Here is a 19,911-nt window from a genome sequence, read left to right as displayed (position 1 = left end):
GTAACAGAATACCATAGACTGAGTGGCTTATAAACAACAGAAATTTATTTCTAACAATTCTGGAGGCTGGGAAGTCCCAAGATCAAGGTGCTGATACAGTTGGTCTCCAGTGAGGACCCACTTCCTGGTTTGTGGACAGCCCTCACATGGTAGAAGGGACATGGGAGCCCTCTGGGTCTTCTTTATAAAGACACTAACCCCCATTCCACCCATGAGGGTGGAACCTTCATGACCTAATCACTTTCCAGAAGCCTTGCCTCCAAATGCCCTCACATTGGGTGTTAGAGTTCAATATATGAACTGGCGGGGTGGGAGGGGGGAGTGGACACAAACATTCAGTCTATAGTGCTGTCCTACAACTCCCCCTCCATTGTGGACGTTAGTGGTGGTAGGTAAGGGCTGGGAAGGAGTGGATCAAACCATGAACTCCGGTTCATTGGTTCATCTCTTTTGGTAGAGTTTTTCAGTTCTTTGTTTAAATTCTAACACTTAAGCTTTCTTACAGTGTCATTTTCTGTGTGGGATTCCCTGTGTTCACAGGTCATCAGAGTGAGTGCAGTGTGCCCTGTCAGTAGGTAGTGAGAATCCACTTCCCATAAACAGAGCCGCTGGACACCGAATTACACAGTAGGTTTTATAAGCAACCACTGCATCTGCAAACAGCATAGTCCCCAAACTCGTGACAGAAATCATCTGCAGAGTGTGTTAAAACAAACTGCTAGGCCCTTCACCAGTGTTTCTGATTCAGGGGATCTAGGGTGAAACCCAAGAATTTGCATCTCTAACAGATTTCCAGGGGGTGCTGATGCTGCTATCCAAGCCCAAACACTTTGAGAACCACTGGCTTAGTGGAACCTTACCAAGTAAATTCTGTGACCTCACAGTGGGATACCTACAGAGTTCAATAGAGCATGGGTCCTAGAGTGTTTACAAAATCACTGTAGTATCTTTATTTAGCACTATATTCTCAGAGACAACCAAGTAGCTAACTACTATCACTTCTTTTTTTCCAGAGCTTTATATTAAACATAGGCCTTAGCCTTTAAAATTAGTGTTTTGGAGGGGCGCCTCAGTGGCTCAGTTGGTTAAGTGCCTGCCTTCGGCTCAGGTCATGATCCCAGGGTCCTGGGATTGAGCCCTGCAGCTCTGTTGGGCTCCTTGCTCAGCAGGGAGTCTACTCCTCCCTCTCCCTCTGCCCCTCTTCCCGACTTGTGTTCTCTCTCTCTAAATAAATAAATAAGATCTTTTTTTTAAAAAAAGCACTTCCCATATGTTATTACATACACCCACATCCTACCACCAATGAAGCACTCACCCCACTGCTCCTGATGTGAGAGAGCTAGAAAGACCTAGAAGCCTGGGCAGGGTGTCTGGGGTGTGGCTTGCCACTTTTTCCACACTCCTGCCTCAAAGGGGGGGGCACTTTCTCCCCTACCTTGGGATCCAGACAGCCCTTGGAGAGGTGCTCGCAAAGATCTTCCAGGAAGCTTGGGGACCTTGCTGCCCACATGCCCCACCCCTCCCTCCTTCAGCATCCTGGAGTCTGAGGTGGGAGTGGCCAGGCTGGCTTTAGGACCGGCAGTGTCTAGCAAGCAGTTGGACTCTGCTATAAGGGGCAGGCCGGCCAAGGTGACAAGGTCTGAGGCCACAGCCCTAGCTGTGGCAGGCTGAGCAAGCCAGGGACTGCTCAGGCTGGCTGCTGCTGTGGCTTAGAGCAATGGGCGAGTACCTCAGTACCATCTGGCTAGAGGCATCTTCCTAGGCTTGGGAACAGCAGTTGAGACAGACTGGGTCCTAGTGGCTCCCCCAGAGGCCTGGAACCCTCAAGGCCAATGCTTCCGGGTCAGTGTTCCTGGTGAGTGGGCCCAGAAGCACAGTGCGGGCCTGAATTCAAGGTACCCCATCACACAGCTTGGGAAGGAGGGACAGGCTCTGGGGTCTCAGCACCGCTGGGGGTGACACTACCTAGCTAGGTCGAGGAAAGGATGGGGGGCCTGCAGGACCGAACTCAGTGCAGCCCCCAGGTCATTCACTGGGAAGGACTCCCCAGGGGAGAAACTTGCAGAGGTATCAGCGGGCACCCCGAGGGGCTTCAGCGACTGGAGTTGGTCAGGGCTGGCTTCCGGGTGCTGGTGTGCCCTGGCTGGGTGGGGTTAGGACCACGACCGCAAGGGGCAAGGGCCAGCATTTGAGAGCTTATCTCTTTATCTCGTCCCCCATTAACCTTCTGCCACCTCTCCCAACCCCGCTGTCTTGTTGTCACCTTTCAGGAGCCATTCTCTGCTCCAGCTTGGGGTCCCAGGCACATTTTCTGCCATCCTCACCCCTGTCGCTGCCAGCTCCTAGCCCCCAAAATGTGAACGTCACCACCCCATCTAGTGGCTTAGAGCCAGCTTCTCCCCTAATTCCCCCAGGTCAGCTCCAGGCTCTTCCCCCCTTCTCTGTACACCTTACCAGGCCAGGGCAGATGCTCTATGACCCTTTCCTCCCTCCCTGCTCCAAGGCACTGAAGGGCCTTGGCTGTTCTCCTGTGGGGCCAGCAGCCGGCAAGGGCCCACATAAACACAGTGCAACAAGGCACACACCGGCAGCAGCGTGGTGGTGACAGTGGGGGCCTCCGAGCCTCTGAAAGGCATGCAGCTGTGGCAGGCTCCAGCCACCAGCAAGTACCTGTAAGTGTGAAGCAGGGAGAGGTGGGTGGTGACCTGTGTGTCTGAGGTTCTAAAGTCAGAGGACCCAAGGCCTCGGGCACACTACGTTGTCGTAGGGTATTCCACAACCCTGTGTGGCCCTAGCGACTTTGTCCCTTCTTCCAGCGGAACCAGGGAAGGTGGCAATGGTCACCACTGAATTATCCAATACCTAGGAGCCTGTTCCCTGCAAATGGAGAGCCCTTAACCAACGGTGGCGCCAAGCGGTGGCTTGAGCCCCCCCCACCATTAAGCCTCCTAAAATAAGCGTAAAATCGAATTTTCTGGTGTGCAGACCTAGTCTTCCCATCTTTTCTAAATCGACAGCCTCTTAAGTCCCTCAGATAACAAATTCTGGAGCGGCTTTTGTCACTAACCTCTGCCGCAGGCGGGCAGCCCGAGGACCGAAGAGCGAGGGCCAGCGACTCAGCGTCCTCTTCCTGCAGGATCTCAGCTTACGGAGCTGCGGGGGGCAAAGGTGCCAAGAACCACCTGTCGCGGGCGCACGGCGTCTTCGTCTCCGCGGTCTTCTCCCTTGGTCGCGGGGAGCCGCTTCACATCCTAGTGGAGCAGCAGGGAGAGGACGCCTGTCCCGGAGTAAGCGGAGGCAGCGGGAAGGGGCGGCTCGAGCTCCTCAGGGCTAGGGCCGGGCGAAGCGAGGGGCGCTCCTCCGGGACGAGACGGCGGCGCTGCGACGGGAGCGTCCCGGGCCCCGCCGAATCTGGCGCCCGCTGCCCGCAGGGGAGCCCGGAGAGCCAGCTCGTCTGCCTCGGAGAGTCTTGGGCCGCTGCGGAGGACGCGGCGACGGAGGGGGCCGCAGGGGTCTCGGGGTCGCGGCGCGGGGCGGGAGGCGGCGGGGGCGCCACCCATGTCTTTCCGGTACGTGCTTGCCTCGGCGCGGTCAGCTCCCGTCCCCAGCAACCCGCGTTGGGGTCCCAAACTTCTTGCTGCGGGCGCGCACACACAAGCTCTTCGTACGGGCCTTGGGGTCCCCAGTCCCCAGTCCTTGGGCCCGGCCCGGACCCTTACTCCAGTGCCTGGTGCCCGGTCCTCACTCGACGGCTGGACGGCACGCCGCTGGCCCCGTAGCTGCGCGCCGGCGAGCTGGAGCCACTGCGGGTGGCGGCCGGAGGAGGCGGGCGGGCCTCCTGAGGCGGCGGGACAGACGCCGGCTTCAGGCCGCCCCTGAGAAACTGGAGAACCGCTCGGCGGCGGCCCGGAGCAGCGGGAGAGGCGGCGCGGCAGGTGAGGGCGCGGGGCGGCGGGGAGAGGCGGGCGTGCTCCCCATCCCCGCTGACAGTCATCCGGCTGTCGCCCCGCAGGTGGAGGGGCGGCTGGACGTCGCGGGCCCCCTCTCCGCAGGCGGGCCGCTCCCTACGGGAGGGGGCGGACGGCGGCCGGGGCTGCGCAGGGGCCTGGGCTACGCTCGGCTGGGCCGCAGCCGGCGGCTTCGGGGGCGGCGGCGGGGCCTGTACTGCGGGTGGAGGCGGAGCGGGTACTGGGGAAGGTGCACTCTCGAGGAGGGCAGCGCGGCAGCTCCCAGGGTGAAGTGGCGTTGGAACCTTACAACAGGCCCTCTGGAGGATAGGTGGGGAAGGGGTTGAGCACCCCCTCCGGGCCCCAGAGCAAGTAGAGTAAGAGCTCTTAGAAAAGAGATTAAGTAGGGACACCTGGGTGGCTCAGTCGGTTAAGTGTCTGACTCGGTTTCAGCTCAGGTCCTGATATCAGGATCAGGAGACGGAGCACCGCCTAGGGTTCCACGCTCAGTGTGGAGTCTGCTTAAGATTCTCTCTCTCTCCTTCTGTCCCTCCCCCACGCGTGCGTGAGCTCTCTCTCTTGCTGTCTCTCATAAATCTGGGGCGCCTGGGTGGCTCAGTCGTTAAGCATCTGCCTTCAGCTCAGGTCATGATCACGGGGTCCTGGGATCGAGCCCCGCATCGGGCTCCCTGCTCAGCGGGAAGCCTGCTTCTCCCTCTCCCACTTCCCCTGCTTGTGTTCCCTCTCTCACTGTGTCTGTCAAATAAATAAACAAAATCTTTAAAAAAAAAGAAAAAAGAAAAAAAAAAGAGATCAAGTAAATTGCAAATCACACAAGCAGACAGGATTCCCTAGATTTTCATTTAAATCCAGAACCTTTTTTTTTTTTTTTTTAAGTCACAACAGGTCTCTGTTTTACAGCAGTCCCAGGAACTTAGAGCTGGCTGAGTTAGCAAACTGAGCAGAGAGGCAGAAAGGCCGGGATAATTTATTATCATTATTTTATATATATATTCTCAGAGAGAGAGAAGGGGGGCTGTGGAGGGGCAGAAAGAGAAAATCTTAAGCAGGCTCCACGTCCAGTGCAGAGTGTTTGGTGAGGCTCACCTCCAGGCTCCACCTGGGTCTCCATCCCAGGACCCTGAGATCATGACCTGAGCCGAGATCAAGAGTCTGATACCCAACTGACTGAGCCAATCAGGGGCCCCAGGCAGGGATAATTTAAATTAGTAGTTCTCCAAGTGTGGTTTCTGAACCAGTAGCATTAGCACCACCTGAGAAGTTGTTAGAAATGCAAATTCCCAGCCCCTCTCCAACCTACTGAATCAGAAACTCTAGGGAAGTCTCCTAGCCATCTGTGTTCTGATCAATCCTCTGGGTGATTTTAATACACTCCAGAGTTTGGAAATCACTGGTGTAAAGAGACAGAGCCTTTGGGTCTGTCTGAGCCATCCTGTTCATAAGTACTTTATACACATCTTCTCCATTCTCACAAAAATGGAACATGTGGATTGGGCCTGTCCCATTTTATAGCTGAGGACATGAAGTCAGAGGATTTCAGGCAGACAAGGAGGTTGTCCCCGCCAGCCTGAGCCAGGCCTTCAGGCTCCAGCTGATGACTCCCACCCCACCCGTATGGCTCCCGGCTCCCACTTATGAGCTGGCAGCACCTGTATTGTAATGCTAGTGTAGGGAGGGCGACTCTGGGATTTGCACTGGGAGAGAACAGCTTCCCCACTATTGATAAGCCAGCTTCCCATTTGTGTGCCCCTTCCTCCCCCCATTTTGTAGCCAAACCCTCTATCACTTTCAATTTCCAGGGGGTGATGCCTCAGAGAATGACATCCTCTGAGTTGATGGGGAAGATGAGGTATCCTTCATACACCCTAGTGGTGAACCCTACCTGCAACCTCTGGCAGGTATTGGCCCCTACCCCCACCCCATCTCTCAGCCTGGCCTAGCCTTATTCCTCAATCCCTGAGCCCACTCCCATTTGAGCCACCAACTCTGTGCTGTGAACTATCTGGTTCTTGCATGGCACAGGAATACTCAAGAACTGGGCTGTCAGTTGTGATGTCGGTATGGGGCATTCTGGGCACTTGTCACACGTCTCCTACTATGAATTCTCAGCTCAATCTGCAAGCTCAAGGATCCCAGAAGAGGAAGTATACAGGCTTGACAGAAGTCCTCCAGGCCCTCCCCCCCCCACCCCCAAATGCCTGGTACTGCTCATTGTTCCAATGTCCAGGGCTAGAATTAACCATGTAGCTGGAAAAGTATGTCTGTCCCCCACCCTCACCCTGCAATATCCATTCTTTTACTCATAGTCATGGAGAGCCATGGAGAAGTGGAGATCCGACTGCACCTCAACTGTAGTCATTGCCTTTTGAAAGACTGCCAATGTCAGGCAGAGCTCTGGTTAGCCAAATGCCCCAGAGGGCATGGAGCCAGCTGCAGATAACATCACTTGCATGGGTAAGTCCTGCCTTTGTCCAAGGTCTGGACTCCTGGGGCCATGGGCTGGGAGGAGCAGGAGGTACTGGGAAAGATGACTGGTGGTGTGCCAGGCACCATTCCGGGTGTTGGGCAGGAGATTGGATATGCATCAGTGTATGCTCTGCCTTCAAGGAGCATGTAGACTAGTGGTCTAGTATGGAAAGGGTGATCTATCTATCTACCTATTTATCTATCTAGATATGTATCTAGATTTATTTTTTTAAAGATTTTATCTATTTATTTGAGAGAGGGAGAGAACGCGTGAGAGAGAGCATGAGCAGGGGCAAGGGGCAAAGGGAGAGGGACAAGCAGACTCCCCGCTGAGCAGGGAGCCCGATGTGGGACTCTATCCCAGGACCCTGGGATCATGACCTGAGCCGAAGGCAGATGCTTAACCAACTGAGCCACCCAGGCACCCAGATATGTATCTAGATTTAGATATAGATATCTATTAAAGTGACAATTGCCATGGGAGGCTTAAAGTGTTTTAGGGGTTCTCAGGAGGGAAAGGTTGCTTTTATCTAGGACAAGTATCAGGGAGAAGTTAATACTTGGGCTGAGTCTTGAGGCATGGGTAAAATTTGAGGAGGGGGACAGAGAGGAGCTTCCCACTGGAGGTGTCTCTATGTCTCCCTAGACTTGCCCACCCCACCAGGCCCCTCTGGTTCTGTTGGTGACTGTCGTGTGACCTCTACACTGAGTCTCCTTATGGTGTGTGGGGTCCTGATTCTGGTTAAGGAACATCCAGCAGGCATGGCTGATTCAAGGCTGCCCACCTCTTCACTGAGCTGTGTGTGGGGTCCCAGGGACAGATGTGGCTGATTTCAAGACCCCTGCTTCCAGCAGAGCAGTGGTGGGCTCCTCTGGGATTCTAAGAGTAGAAGCAGCTGTGGAGGCCCAGGGAAGACGTTTGCCTTAATGGGTATCTGGAGAGATGTCCTGGGCGGAGGGGTGGCAAAGCAGGGTGGGCCAGATGGGCACGTAGAGAGTTTGCCCTTCTTCCTCAGTGAACCATAAGAAGTGGCAGGGCCTGTGGGGGACGAGGCTGCCAGGCCCTGAGCTTGAGCTGAGCAATCTTCGAACCTCCACCATCAAGACAGCCCTCAACCCTTACTACTGCCAGGTGGGGTTTGGCTGGGCCTGGCCCTGATCTCTGCCCCCAGGGCTTACAGAAGTTTCCCCAGCCAATGTCACCCTGCTCAAGTAAGTTCTCCCCCTCCGCTGAGAACCTATGCACTCTGAATTCCTCTCACTCCCATCCTGTGCCCTGCTGTGGTGAATTATGGTTCACAGAGAGCATCTGGCCCCAAGCCTCTGTGTGGAGGAGATAGAGGTCAGAGAAGTTCCAAAAGGCAGAGTAACTTGTCCAAGGTCAGCTGTCATCCCCAATTCTAGGATGGTGGGGACCCTATGATTCCTTTGGAGCAAGGGTTGCCTCTACCCAGGGTGTCTGCAAGGACGTAAGGAAAACCTCGTCACAGACTCCCACCCCCACCCTGAGCCCATACCTCCTCTCTCTTCTGCCCTGATTCTGTGCCAGTCAACATCGCCTCTGTAGGGCTTGTACTCGGGGAGATGCTATGATGCAGGAAGACCTGAGTCCTCAGATAGGGCCGCCTGGGCATATAGGGGATTGCAAGGAGGTAAAAAGGAGGCACTAGACCCTCTAGGACCCTTCCCCAGGTCCAGCCACCCATTCCCTTCCAGCCTGTCTTCCTGCAGAGCCCTGGGCCATGGTGCCTTTGGAGAAGTCTATGAGGGACTGGTAAATGGCCTTCCTGGGGACCCCAGCCCCCTGCAGGTGGCTGTCAAAGTGAGAGGGGTGGAACTTCTGGAACAGTTGCTGGAGCTAGAGTCAACCCACTCTCCCGAAGTGTTTGGGGGAGCTCAGGAGCCCTCTCCCTCCCCAGACCCTGCCAGAACTGCTCTCCTCAGGATGAGCTGGATTTCCTCATGGAGGCACTCATCATCAGGTGCACCTGGGGCTAGGGGCAGGGGTGGAAGGTGAGAGCAGAATTGCCTGCCTGGATGGTTTCTCTTCACCCTGGGGCTGAGAGGTAGCAGGCCTAGGGATACAGAGCCTGTCTCCAGTTTTGTGGAACCTCGAGCCTGGTTTCCCTCCCTGCTGGCGACTGGGGTATGTGCACCTCTCACTCAGCAAGTTCAGCCATCAGAACATTGTGCACTGTGTGGGGCTCAGCCTCTGGACTGCCCCTCGCCTAATTCTGCTCGAGTTGATGTCTGCAGAGGACATGAAGAGTTTCCTGAGGAACAGCTGGCCACGCTTGGTAAGACTCTTCTCCCAGCCCTCTGAGCCCATCTAAAGACCCTGTCCGGGGCACCTGGGTGGCTCAGTTGGTTAAACGTCTGCCCTGGGCTTGGGTCATGATCCCAGGATCCTGGGATGGAGCCCTGCATTGGGCTCCCTGCTCAGCAGTGAGTCCGCTTCTCCCTCTGCCCACCACCCCACCCTCCCCTGCCTGTGCTCTCTTTCTCTCTCAAATAAATAAAATCTCTTAAAAAATAAAAGTAAAAAAATAAAGACCCTGTCCCCGTGTCCCAAAACAAGCATGGACTAATGTACCCTCTGCCCTACCCAGGGCCAGCCATCACTTCTTGCCATGCGGGACCTGCTCCAGCTGGCCCAAGACATAGCCCAGGGCTGCCACTACCTGGAGGAAAATCACTTCATCCACAGGTTGGGAGTGATCCTGGCTCGGAGCGGGTGGGGGAGCAGCCCAACTCTCTCCCCAAGGAACAGCTCTTCCATAACTTTTATGGAAACGGATCAGAGCCAGAGCCTCTGAGTTCTGGTGGGGATTTTTTGCCTGCAGGGACATTGCTGCCAGGAACTGCCTGCTGAGCTGTACTGGGCCCAGCCGAGTGGCCAAGACTGGGGACTTTGGGATGGCAAGAGATCTACAGGTGTGGGGTCTGGGGAGGTGGGGAGGCTACCGCTCCAGGGGAGTTTACCAGCACTCTGGTGGCGCTTGAGCAACTAACTCATCACACCCCTCCTCCCTCCTATAGAGCCAGCTGTTACCGCCAGGGGGCTGGGCTCTGCTGCTGGTCAAGTGGATGCCCCCAGAGGCCTTCTTGGAGGGCATCTTCACATTCAAGACAGACTCCTGGTGATAACACACCCCACCTCGTCCCTGGCCTTGGGCCACCTCATGTGAGGCAAAGGGGAGGCCGTGCCTGATAAGCTTCATTCAGTTTCCCCCACCCGTGATGCAGGTCTTTTGGGGTGCTGCTCTGGGAGATCTTCTCATTAGGATACATGCCCTACCCTGGGGGCACCAACCAGGACGTGCTGTACTTCGTCGTGGAGGGAGATGGATGGGTCCTCCCAGGGGCTGTCCAGGGCCTGTGTGAGTATGGAGTGTTGTCCAGGGAAGAAGGTCCTTCACAGCTATGGGTGGGACGAACTCCTGCCTCTCCCCAGGTACCATATCATGACCCAGTGTTGGCAGCATCTGCCTGAACTCCGCCCCAGTTTTGCTGCCATCTTGGAGCATCTTGGATACTGAATTCAGGTGTGCCCCCTCTCTTGCCTTGACCATCTTGATCTTGAGGGTCAGGAGGGCAGCCGTGGAACAATGCTGTGGTCCCCTGCTCTCCTGCCCCCTGCATTACAGGATGCTGATGTGAATTCACCCCTGCCAATGGAGCTGGGGCCCACCCTAGAGCAGGAAGGGACTTCTGGGCTGGGGAGCAGGTCTTTGGAGGGCCTAAGATCCCCACAGGCCCAGGAACTGAATCTGGAGAGCTTAAAGAGCTGGGGAGGGAGCATCCTTGGCCCGTGGCTGCCCTCTAGCCTCAAGACCCCCAAATCCAAGTACTTCCAACCTCAGGGGGGATTCCAAAGGCATCCAAAGGAATCCCCCCCTATGGCTCTTGGGCCCCAAGGGGCCCTGAAGGTGAGGACTCAGGCACTGACAGTAGCAGTGGTTCCTCCCTGCAGTCCTCCCCAGGCTTCTAGGGAGCTTGTTATTCCAGGAGCCTCTGTCCCCTGCAGTCTGTGCTGCGTGTCTGCGCCTGTCTCAGGGCTGGCCTGGCACCACTGGACCCTCCATCCTGGAAACCAGCTCAGGCTTCCTAGTGAAGAGCTTGGCCTCTCCCAGCCTTTTGTCTTTGGGACGAGAGGTTGAAACTGCCTCCTGCAGGAAGCCTTCTCTGGATTACCCTTCCCCCATGAGTGTCCTTCATCTGGGCAATCCCCAGTCCTACAGATGCCTCTAATAAAGAGCTCTTCTCATACCCTCCAGTGATCTGAGTGGACATGAGGGATGCCAGGGAAGTGAGAAAGGGACCAGAGGAGGGAGGGGATGAGGCCTGAGTCACCAAAGCTGGTGTTTTTGAGTTTTATTGGGAAAGGCTGTCCATTGTAGTGTGGGAAGTTAGACCAATAGATCTAGTGCCTGCGAAATAAAATTCATTATTTGGCCTCTTGAGAGAGATATGCAGCCCCCTCAGAAGAGCTGGGCTGAGGAAGGAGCCCATTGTCCCAGCCACCCCTCCCCCACCCCCTTCTGTTAATTAGTGCCATCGGTTCTGGGAACTCTGGGTCTTGTATGGGGGACAGCCCCCAGCGCGTGCACTGCGTCCCATAGTGGTTGGCACCTGGCCCTGCAGAACCGTGTGAACCGCCCCGCAGCGCGGGGTTTCAGTCTCTCTCCGGCATGCATGGCGGGGACGCAGCCGCAGGTCCATCTTTTAGAACCGGGGCCCAGCCTCATCTCTCTGCCAGGCTAGCCAGGATGCTAATGAGATTGTCCAGCCCCAGCAAATAGCCGTCCTCGCGGTTGCCCTCCTCCCAGGGCCGCCGGTGGTCCAGGGTCTGGCCGTCGGGGAGGGGCGTGGTCTTGCCGAAGTCGATGAGCCACACACCCGCGCGATGGCAGTGATCGTGCACGAAGAGTAGCGAGCTGCCAATCACCTGCCGAGCCCCACACGGTCAGGCCGCAGCCCTTTCCTGGAGAAGCCCCCCATCCTATTCCTGCTGTAGCCCTCACAGACCACAGTCCTGGCACGTGAGCCTACCCCCTCTTACCTCGTGCCTCCTAAAGAACTCAGAGACCTCCAGCGTGTCCCGGATCTGCTGCAGGCGGTTCAGATACCTCCTCTGGAGAGGGCAGGATAGGATAGGAGGGCAGATTAACCAAATACTAATTGAGCTTCTGCTAATATCAGAGGCCATGATGCATGCTTGGCTTGGCAGATACCGTGGGGAGGAAGACACAGGCCCCCAGGTGCCTACATGCTACGATGGGGGTCACAGGCGAGGGCACCAGACTGGATGACCTAGGGGCACCCCTCGGTTTCAGGTTCCCCAACCCCTCAGGGTTCTAGGATCCGGCGCTCACCAGCACTTCCGCATCCCCTTGCACAAACTCCTCGAAGACGCGAATCACCTGCTCCCGGCTTCGCGTGGTCTTAAAGTCGGTGCTGCAGGAGCCGTCAGCTTTCTGAAGGAAGTGGGACAGGAAGTGTCAGGGTCCCCGTGTCTCTCCACTGCTCGAGGGGAGAGGATCAGGCTAGAGTAGCGGTGCCTTCCAGGACGTTGGCTGCCAGGGACGGCGGGAAGGCCGCCGGAGGGTGCCTCGTGGTGGGGGTCAACAAGGAGGGCAGACACCGCGCAGTGGGGTTAGGGCAGAGGGAGGGCCAGGGCGCTGCAAAGCTTAGCGGGCCTGGCCCACCTTGATGCCTTCGATGCGGAAGCCGAGCGTGGTGCTGGAGCTGATGCCTTCTCGCCACTGCATGTAGCGCGGCTTGGTGACGGCGCGCTGCGCGTGCTCCTCCTCGGTAGGCGCCGCAGGGTCTACCGCCAGCATCTTCTTGTACATGTCCTTCCGCAGCTTGGGCCGCTCGCGGGCTTTGGTCAGCTCCTCCTCCAGGTAAGTCCTGCGGACGCGCAGGCAGCGGTGGGGCGTAAGAGAGCGCACGCCCGGACCCGGTCACGCGCGGCTTTAGGCACCCGGGAGAGCGCTCATCCCCGCCCTGTGCCCCCGCCCGGACGGGCAGGGCACGTGTACCTGACGCCCATCTTGCAGTCAAGGACGCAGGGCCCATCGAAGCCGTCGAGCAGGTCCTGCAACTGCAAGTAGCTCTCGCCATCGCGCTCCACCACGCCGTGGAAGGCGGGCACGCAGCCGCGCAGCGCGTCCGCCATGAGCCGCGCCAGGCAGTAGAGCTCCGGCTCCGAGCTGCGCTTCAGGATCAGCCCGCTGGTGCCAGCCGCCTTGAAACTCCCTGCGGACTGGCACCAGTTAGCGCTGCCTGGTCCCTTCCTTCCCCGGGGACCCGCCCACCCCAGCGGCGCCTGCCCTGTGCTCACCCGTGTGCCCAGCCAGCTGCACCCAGGCGTAGCGCTTCTTGAAAGGGCTCATGACGGGCAGATTCACCATGGTCCGGATCTTCTGCCAGTGGCTTTTCTGAAAGCGACAGGTCCCGGGCGCGCACGTTGGCGTCTTGGCAATGCATAAGCCCTCCCTCCTTTGGCATAGGGTCTCCTCCGGCCCCAGCCCACCGCAAGCAGCTAGGGCCCCGCGATTCATTCACTCACTAACTCACTCAAGGAAAGTTTATTGTGAGCCTGTGTGGAGGACACTGAGACAGGTACAGCGTGATGACAGATATCCAGCTTCTCCATCGTGCTGAAAAGAGCCCTGGACTTAGTGTCAGAAGGCTCAGGTTTGCACCCCAGTTCTGCTGCTCCAGCTGTGTGGGTAGGTTACTAAAGTGTTCCGTCAAGGATTTAGAACTTTCCTGAGCATGAGAATCACCTGATGGTCACCCATGTTAAAAAAATGCAGACACGGGGCTCCTGGGTGGCTCAGTCGTTAGGCATCTGCCTTTGGCTCAGGTCATGATCCCAGGGTCCTGGGATCGAGCCCCACACCAGGCTCCCTGCTCCGCAGGAAGCCTGCTTCTCCCTCTCCCACTCCCCCTGCTTGTGTTCCCTCACTCGCTGTGTCTCTCTCTGTCAAATAAATAAATAAAATCTTAAAAAAAAAATGCACTCAGGTTTGCAAGGAAATTCTGAGTAGGTCTGGGTGGAATCAAAAATTTGCATTTCTAACAATGCCTCAGGAGATTGGGGGGGCCTGAGAAACAAGCCTCTGAGTGTCAGTTTCTTCATCTGTAAAATGGGGAAATAATCATTCTCACTGGGTTGTTATGAGTAGTAAATGAGGTTTGAGTGTGACAGGCTCCAGCCCCTGTGCCCCCACCCCCACCCTGGGACCCCATTCCTTGGCACGAAGCAGAAGCTGGACAAATCTGGATTATTGTTTCATTCACTTTGGACCATTGGTTACTCTCATTTAGGGAGACAAACATGGAAACAAACCTTTGCAAAGGCCCAGGGCTGAGAGGCTAGCCTGGCAGGGCCTGGGAAAAGAATGACTTGGGGCTCCCGAAGACCCCCTTGCTATTCCTGGATGCCATATCACTCCTCACCAGTTGGCTAGGGCCAGGCTACCCTTGGTCTTCTTACTCTAGACCCAGAAACCTGAGCTTTGAAAATGCGATGCAGAGCTGAGAGCCTGTCATCTCAGATGAAACTGGGAGGGAAATGTAGATCTTGGTGTACCTCTTGCTTCACAAACATTCCTTCTGGCCTCCACCCAATCCTGAGAGCATCTCATACTCTGGACCTTTCCTTTTCCCACCCAAAACTCATCAGTCCTGTGCCAACCTCTGAAGTACACAGGTTTGCTCATCCAAGCTGTGTATCTGCTGCCTCCTCCCAAGCGTGCTTGCCTATGAGGAGTCACGTATGCGTTGCAGGAGTTCCAGGGCTAGAACTCAACTTAGAAATCCAGCCTCCCTGATCAGAGGAAGTTGTATGAGAGACAGGGAGAACTGGCACAGTGGCCTCAGCAGGGAAAGGCTGCTGACCAGAAAGCCCTTTCCCATGGGGAGGAGATGGGGGTTAGTGACAGAGCACTGGAATCAGGTGGCTCTATCACTTTTTAGCTGAGTGAAACCAAGTGAGAATTTCATCTGTGTGAGCCTGTTTCCTCTGGGAGGATATAGCTGCTGCCATAACACGAGCCACCCTTTACTGACCGCCTACAGCCTGCCAGGCGCTTCTCATCTCCCATCAGAAAGCACTGCTCCTGTTTCCCTACTGAAGTCCCTACATGGCACACTAGGGTGTGATCACATGTCCAACCCCCAGGGATCTGGGGGTGTAGCCAGAAGCAGCCCACTAGAAGCATGACATCTCTTTCAAAACTCCTTTTTACTCTTTAAATATGTACAAGGTTTGCATTCTGCTGCATAATAAATCCAAGTTTTATTATAAAACTCTCCCACCTCCAAATCCTCAAGTAAAATTCCAGGAAGATGTATGTGCCATGTACATTCAGCGGCACCATCTTATACCCTCTTCTCCCACTCATGGTTTTCAAATCATGCACATGCACATCAAGTGCATGAGGGGGTAGCATTATTGCCATTTTACAGAAGGAAGTCAAGGCTTAGAGGAGTTCATATCCCCTCACTCCCTGCCTCCAGCATCCCAGTCCCTGGCTAAAGTTCTCTACCAGCCCAACCTCCTCCCCATGTTCCAGTCACCGCAGCAGTTTCCAAAATCCATGCTACCACCCCAACTCCCTTTGGGGTCAAATGGGACCCTGCATGAGAAAGAGCTTTGTAGTGGGCACCTGGGTGGGTGAGTCGGATAAGTGTCTGACTCCTGATTCCGGCTCAGGTCATGATCTCAGGTAAAATGGGGTCATCACCTACTCTCCTCTCTCCAATTCTGTGAGGATCATATCAGCCAAGAGCAACAGCAACTAGGGCTGGTTCCGGCCCCCGCAGGTTACGAAGGGCTTTCATCTGAGCCCTCCCAGCCACCCCCTGAGGTTGGTAGGACAGGGTTTCTCTCCCCTGCCAGCGATGGATACAGGTCAAACGTGGAAGTTTATGCAAGTATCAATGAACTCACCAGCATCCATCTTAGGGAGCTACCTCCTCCAGGGAACATAATGCAGATAAAAATGCATGTATCCAAAAAGGCTCTTGAAGAGTCATTCTTCAGTGGGTGGGTGGGGATTTTGGCATATGAACAACAGCAGGGAAGATATTTTTGAGCAGGTAAGGCTTTTATTGTATGGATATCAGAAAGCAGATTTATTATGTTACAGAGTGAAATCTAGCTGGAAAGAGGGCCAAAGCCCCAACCTCTGGCCCAGCCTACTCCCCCACAGAAGTCTGGGAAACCAGCTCACAGCCAAAGGCTACCTGGGCATCTTGGGGCAAAAACCCAGGAGAGCTGACTATGTGAAAGAGTCTTTGAGGAAGTCACAGGGGCCCCTTCTGATCCTCACCCCTGGGGCTGCACGGGGGGGGGACATCTCTCTCTCTCTGGGAAGGCACGGCTGGACACTAGCCTCAGACGCTCCTTTGTCCAAGCTCCATTTGGAAGGCCTGAGGACTCCTTAAATCACACCAGATACTCAGTGTACCTTCTGCCAGAATGGACCCTCGTCTTTGCTACTCATCCCTATACCTCCTGACTCCCACTCCTTACCTCTAACCACTCAGTCTCTGGCCGAAGCTCTCTGCCAGCCCAACCTCCTCCTCATGTTCCCATTGCCCTATCAAACCAGCACTCCCTGTGGTGATGGTGGTGGTGAGAGCAATCAGTTTAAATTTATAAAATGATTTGCACTGAGGTATAAGTGACCCACGACTTCACCCTCCCAGGGGCATTTGCTTTTTAAAAAGGAAGTCTGTTAACCTAAATTCTGCTCTATAATTAGTGAAAAGTGAAGTGTGGGAGTTCTGGGTCCAGGACAGGATGGCTTCGAGGTCTCCTTACCTATCCTGGAGCACTGAAAGAAGAGAACCAAGTGAACAGGAGGCAAACACCCTCTCTTCTGCTACAGCAACACCCCAAAATTGTTTTAAGAGGCAGGCAAGGCCTAAGAATACAGTCATGCCAACTGCTCTTGGGGATAGGCCCTCAACCCCGCTCCTGATCTGTCTGGGTTTCCCTGCCCAAGACTTTCTCCTCTACCAGAAGAGGGGCCCCAGGAGGGAGGCAGGTTGCCCAGTCCAACTACTCTGGGGGGAGCCCAGCTCCAGGCTCTGGGCAGGACGTGCGGTGCTCCCAGGAGACGGAGCCTCTCCGTCTTGAGTGAACCCAAGACACACTCAAGACACCATGTGCCCTGTGTGAGTATGTTCCAGGCAGAGGCAAGGTAGAGCCTTCCGGGCCGCCTCTTGCTCCGAGCTAGTCCGTTATGTACCCAGGCCCGCGGGTAAGGGGCTGGCCAGCCGGCCGCTCCCGAGGGCTGCTGCAGAACCCTTCTCCCAGGCGCATCCTTCGCGGCCCGCGGATGGCCTCCGCTTCCTGACTGGGAGAGCCCTAAAGGCAGCCTGGGCGGGTGCTCTGTGCCGCTCCCGGACGGCCGCAAGGCAAAGTCCGCGCCTGGCCCTTCCACGCGGACGCAGGCAGCCTCTGTCAACAGCTACTGGCTTATCTGCCACCGCCGTGCCTGTTTGCCTTCGGGGAGGCCCCCGCGGGCTGGGGGTTGGGAAGGCCTGGGAGCCGCAGCCTTGGAGCTGGAAGGGCCCTCAGCGGCCATCTGCTCCAGCTCCTGGCCGCGCCGGAAGACCGCGAACCTTGGGGAGGGAGAGACTGGCCGAAGACGCCCGGGGCACAGCTGCGACCGGTCTCCAGAGTCTTGACCCCAGCCCGGCTGCCTACGTTGCAGGCAGGCTTGGGTCGCGGGACCTCCTCCGACTGGGGGCGAAAGAGGGAAGCGGGGGGCTGCGCTCCTGGCGTACTTTCTTCTGCACCCGCTTCTCGGCTTGGCAGAGATCTGACCAGGGCAGCGGTGCACCCAGAACTACCGCTCCGCATTTCGGAGGAGGTGGGAAAGAAGGAGTCCTCTCACTGCCCCACATTCCACCGCCCTGGAAATCCCTCGGTGGCACCCGCATCCCTGTCGGAGCCAGGGTTGTACTAGGAATGATCACGGATCACGGGTATCCTTATCTCTGGAGGAGGAGAGAGGGACTCCCCGCACCCTACACTTGAGGGCGGCGGCGGCGGCGTGTGTGTGTGTGTGTGTGTGTGTGTGTGTTCGTTCCTGCTCTAGGAGTGTGTGTGTGTGTGTGTGTGTGTGTTCGTTCCTGCTCTAGGAGCCCTTTTTCCCTTGTGTCCCTTACAAATCACGCTGCCCTCTGGGTAATGTAAGTCTCAGCGGGTAACTGATCACAGCAAGTCGTTACAGGGTCTCCTCCGCCTCGTCCAATCCGAACGAGCTTCGAAGCCCGGGTTCAGCAGGCGGAGGCCGCGCCTCAGGGCTCCCCCCACCGCGCCCAGGCCACCCCGGCGCGCGTCCGCAACTCTCACCGCCCTTCTGGGCGGGCCCGGAGCCACCAGAGCCTGCGGGGCGCCCTTCGTCTCTCCCTCCGCTCCAGGGACACTTGCATAACGTGGATCTAGAAAAACTCCTTCGCGTTGACCGCGGGTAGTTATTTAAAATATTTGGCCTTGGTTAAAAAGAGGGGACAAGATGGCTATCCCAGGGGCTGCACACCCCTAAGGGGCAGGCACTGGGAGTGACTTCGCTGCACCCTGACCCGGGTTATCCGAGGGTCAAACCTGGCGCCGGAACAGCCAGGTTACCAGAGGCGGCGGTTAGCAGGAGGATCCCCCCCTTTCAGCCTCAGTTTACCTTCTCCCGGCTTTGATTAGGAGCAGTAAACCGAGGCAGGGCTGCGTTCCACTCCCTGCCCGAGCCCCCAGCCCCGAGGCCCTCCCTTCTTTGCGTCCACGCCTCGTGCGGGCGCGGGGAGCAGACGGCGGCAGCTCCCGAGCAGAGCCTGGAGCGCCGCTCCACTCCCACTCAGGAGAGGGAAACCGTGGCAACGGCGGGGGTGGGGCCGCTGCGCGGGAGAGGGGGCGGGGAGAGAGGGAGACTCGTTCGCCCCTCTCTCTCTCCGAGAGTTCGCGGGGCAAGTCCAAGCCCCTCCGATCCCTCCGGCCCCACTTCCCGGCCCGCAAGTCACGATCTCCACCCCCGCCCCACCCGGTGCCCACGGCCGGTCGCAGACTCCTCCTCCCTCTCCTTCTTAGACGCCCTAGGGCCCGGGCCGCGACCCGCCGGTGGAAGCCCGGAGAAAACTGCCAAGGCGGGAGGTCGGCCCGGCGCCTCCCTGCGACCCCAGTGCCCCAGCTAGGCGGTGAGGGCCAGACCCTGGGCGGAGGGAGCCGAGCGCCGAAGTCAGCCCTGCGCCAGCTCAGAGCTGGGTCCGCCGCGCGCAGCCCCCGCGCCCCGCGCTGGCCCCGCCCCCGCGGCCCATACCTGACCCACGTCCTCGCTGGCTTCCAGCTGCACGTTGCCGCGGCTCCGGCTCTCGCTGTCGCTCAGCAGATCGTCCTCCGAGTCCTCGGGCAGCGACGAGGAGCCAGTGGAGGAGAGCGACGAGGTGGAGAGGCGGCGCGGCTGCTGCAGGTGTGAGGAGCCCACGGCCGGGAGCCAGCCACCCTCCGGCTCCGGCGGCCCTGGGCTGGCCGGGGGTACGTCCGGCTCCTCGGCTGTCACAGTCAGCTGCGGGATCACCGGGGCAGGGGGAGCCCGCGGAAGCCCGTTGGGGACCTGTCCCCCACGCCTCTTGGCCCCGCGGGCCCGGGGCTCCCCTGCGGCGGCGGCGGCAGCGACCGCCGCGCAGCGCGCCTCGAAGAGCAGGCGCAGCTCCCCGACACTCCGGCGCGGGGCCCGCTCCAGCCCCGGGCTGCAGGGCCGCGCGCCTCCCGGCCGCGCCATGCTCGTCGGGCCCCCGGGCAGGGTCATCTCCCCGCACGCGAGCCGCAGCGGAGCCCACCAGCCCGCGCCGCCGCGAGGACTGGAGACGCTCGGCGCCCCCGGCGCGAGACTGCCCCGAGGCGGAGCCTACGCGGCCTGCCCGCCTGGGCCCCGCCTCGGCCGCGCCCCCCGCCCACTCCTTTCACTTTCAGAGAAAGCGCGGGCCTCCAAGGGCCCTTGCCCGGCCGGGAAGCTCCTTGTTGCTCCTCCAGGTGGCCGGGAAGCCCAGACCTCGTGGACACAAAGCCAGGGCCTGGCCCTCACGGCCCCTCTGTGCCCGCCCTCGAGGAGACGGGAGGGGTCGCCCTGCCCCTGGCCCTACAGTCTTGGAGATGGTCCTGCTCTCGCTCTCCCGCCCTGTCCCTCCGGGTCCTTCCCGCGTTCCATCCATCCTGGGCCAAGGTTTCCAGGTTTCCGGGCTTTCCTACGCGTCCGGGGCCCCTTCAGCACAGAATGCAAGGCCATCAGCTTCCCGAAGAAGCCTCACCCCAGGGCGCGTGCACAAGTGAGGACTCTGTCCCGGGAACGACCTGAGGCTTCCTCCCCCAAGCTCCCCACTTCCCAGGGGGCAGAGAACAAGGTCGGGGGCGGGGCCTGAATCTCTCCTTGTGTCCTTGCGGAGTCCTGGGCAGCATCCT

At 57.9% G+C, this 19,911-nt stretch overlaps 2 protein-coding genes across 2 annotated transcripts; one reads left to right on the top strand and one right to left on the bottom strand.

Moving 5' to 3' along the window:
* The first annotated feature begins 1,717 nt into the window (after nt 1-1,717).
* Nucleotides 1,718-10,702, top strand: LTK (leukocyte receptor tyrosine kinase). Its single transcript, XM_032417540.1, is given in 24 exon segments — nt 1,718-1,733; nt 2,271-2,414; nt 2,504-2,672; nt 3,137-3,287; nt 3,432-3,569; nt 3,780-3,834; nt 3,837-3,935; nt 5,768-5,866; nt 6,275-6,377; nt 6,379-6,422; nt 7,081-7,190; nt 7,465-7,646; nt 8,166-8,256; nt 8,354-8,364; nt 8,366-8,416; nt 8,602-8,731; nt 9,044-9,141; nt 9,278-9,370; nt 9,474-9,496; nt 9,499-9,574; nt 9,681-9,766; nt 9,769-9,814; nt 9,889-9,979; nt 10,082-10,702. Coding segments are annotated over 24 exon segments (2,619 nt in total). The 3' UTR covers nt 10,595-10,702.
* A 91-nt stretch (nt 10,703-10,793) lies between these two features.
* ITPKA (inositol-trisphosphate 3-kinase A) lies at nt 10,794-19,323 on the bottom strand. The gene is made up of 7 exons (XM_032417445.1): nt 18,773-19,323; nt 12,781-12,877; nt 12,479-12,695; nt 12,143-12,347; nt 11,810-11,911; nt 11,497-11,568; nt 10,794-11,382 (listed from the first exon to the last, which is right to left on the bottom strand). Exons 1-7 carry the CDS (start codon nt 19,259-19,261, stop codon nt 11,179-11,181), a joined length of 1,386 nt encoding a protein of 461 aa, XP_032273336.1. The 5' UTR covers nt 19,262-19,323; the 3' UTR covers nt 10,794-11,178.
* Between the last annotated feature and the right edge of the window lie 588 nt (nt 19,324-19,911).

This window comes from Phoca vitulina, unplaced genomic scaffold (genome assembly GCF_004348235.1).
Source record: "Phoca vitulina isolate PV1807 unplaced genomic scaffold, GSC_HSeal_1.0 scaffold20, whole genome shotgun sequence".
In the NCBI taxonomy this organism is placed as follows: Eukaryota; Metazoa; Chordata; class Mammalia; order Carnivora; family Phocidae; genus Phoca; species Phoca vitulina.
The sequence above is the reverse complement of the archived record's forward strand: the minus strand, read 5'-3'. Positions and strand labels throughout refer to the sequence as shown.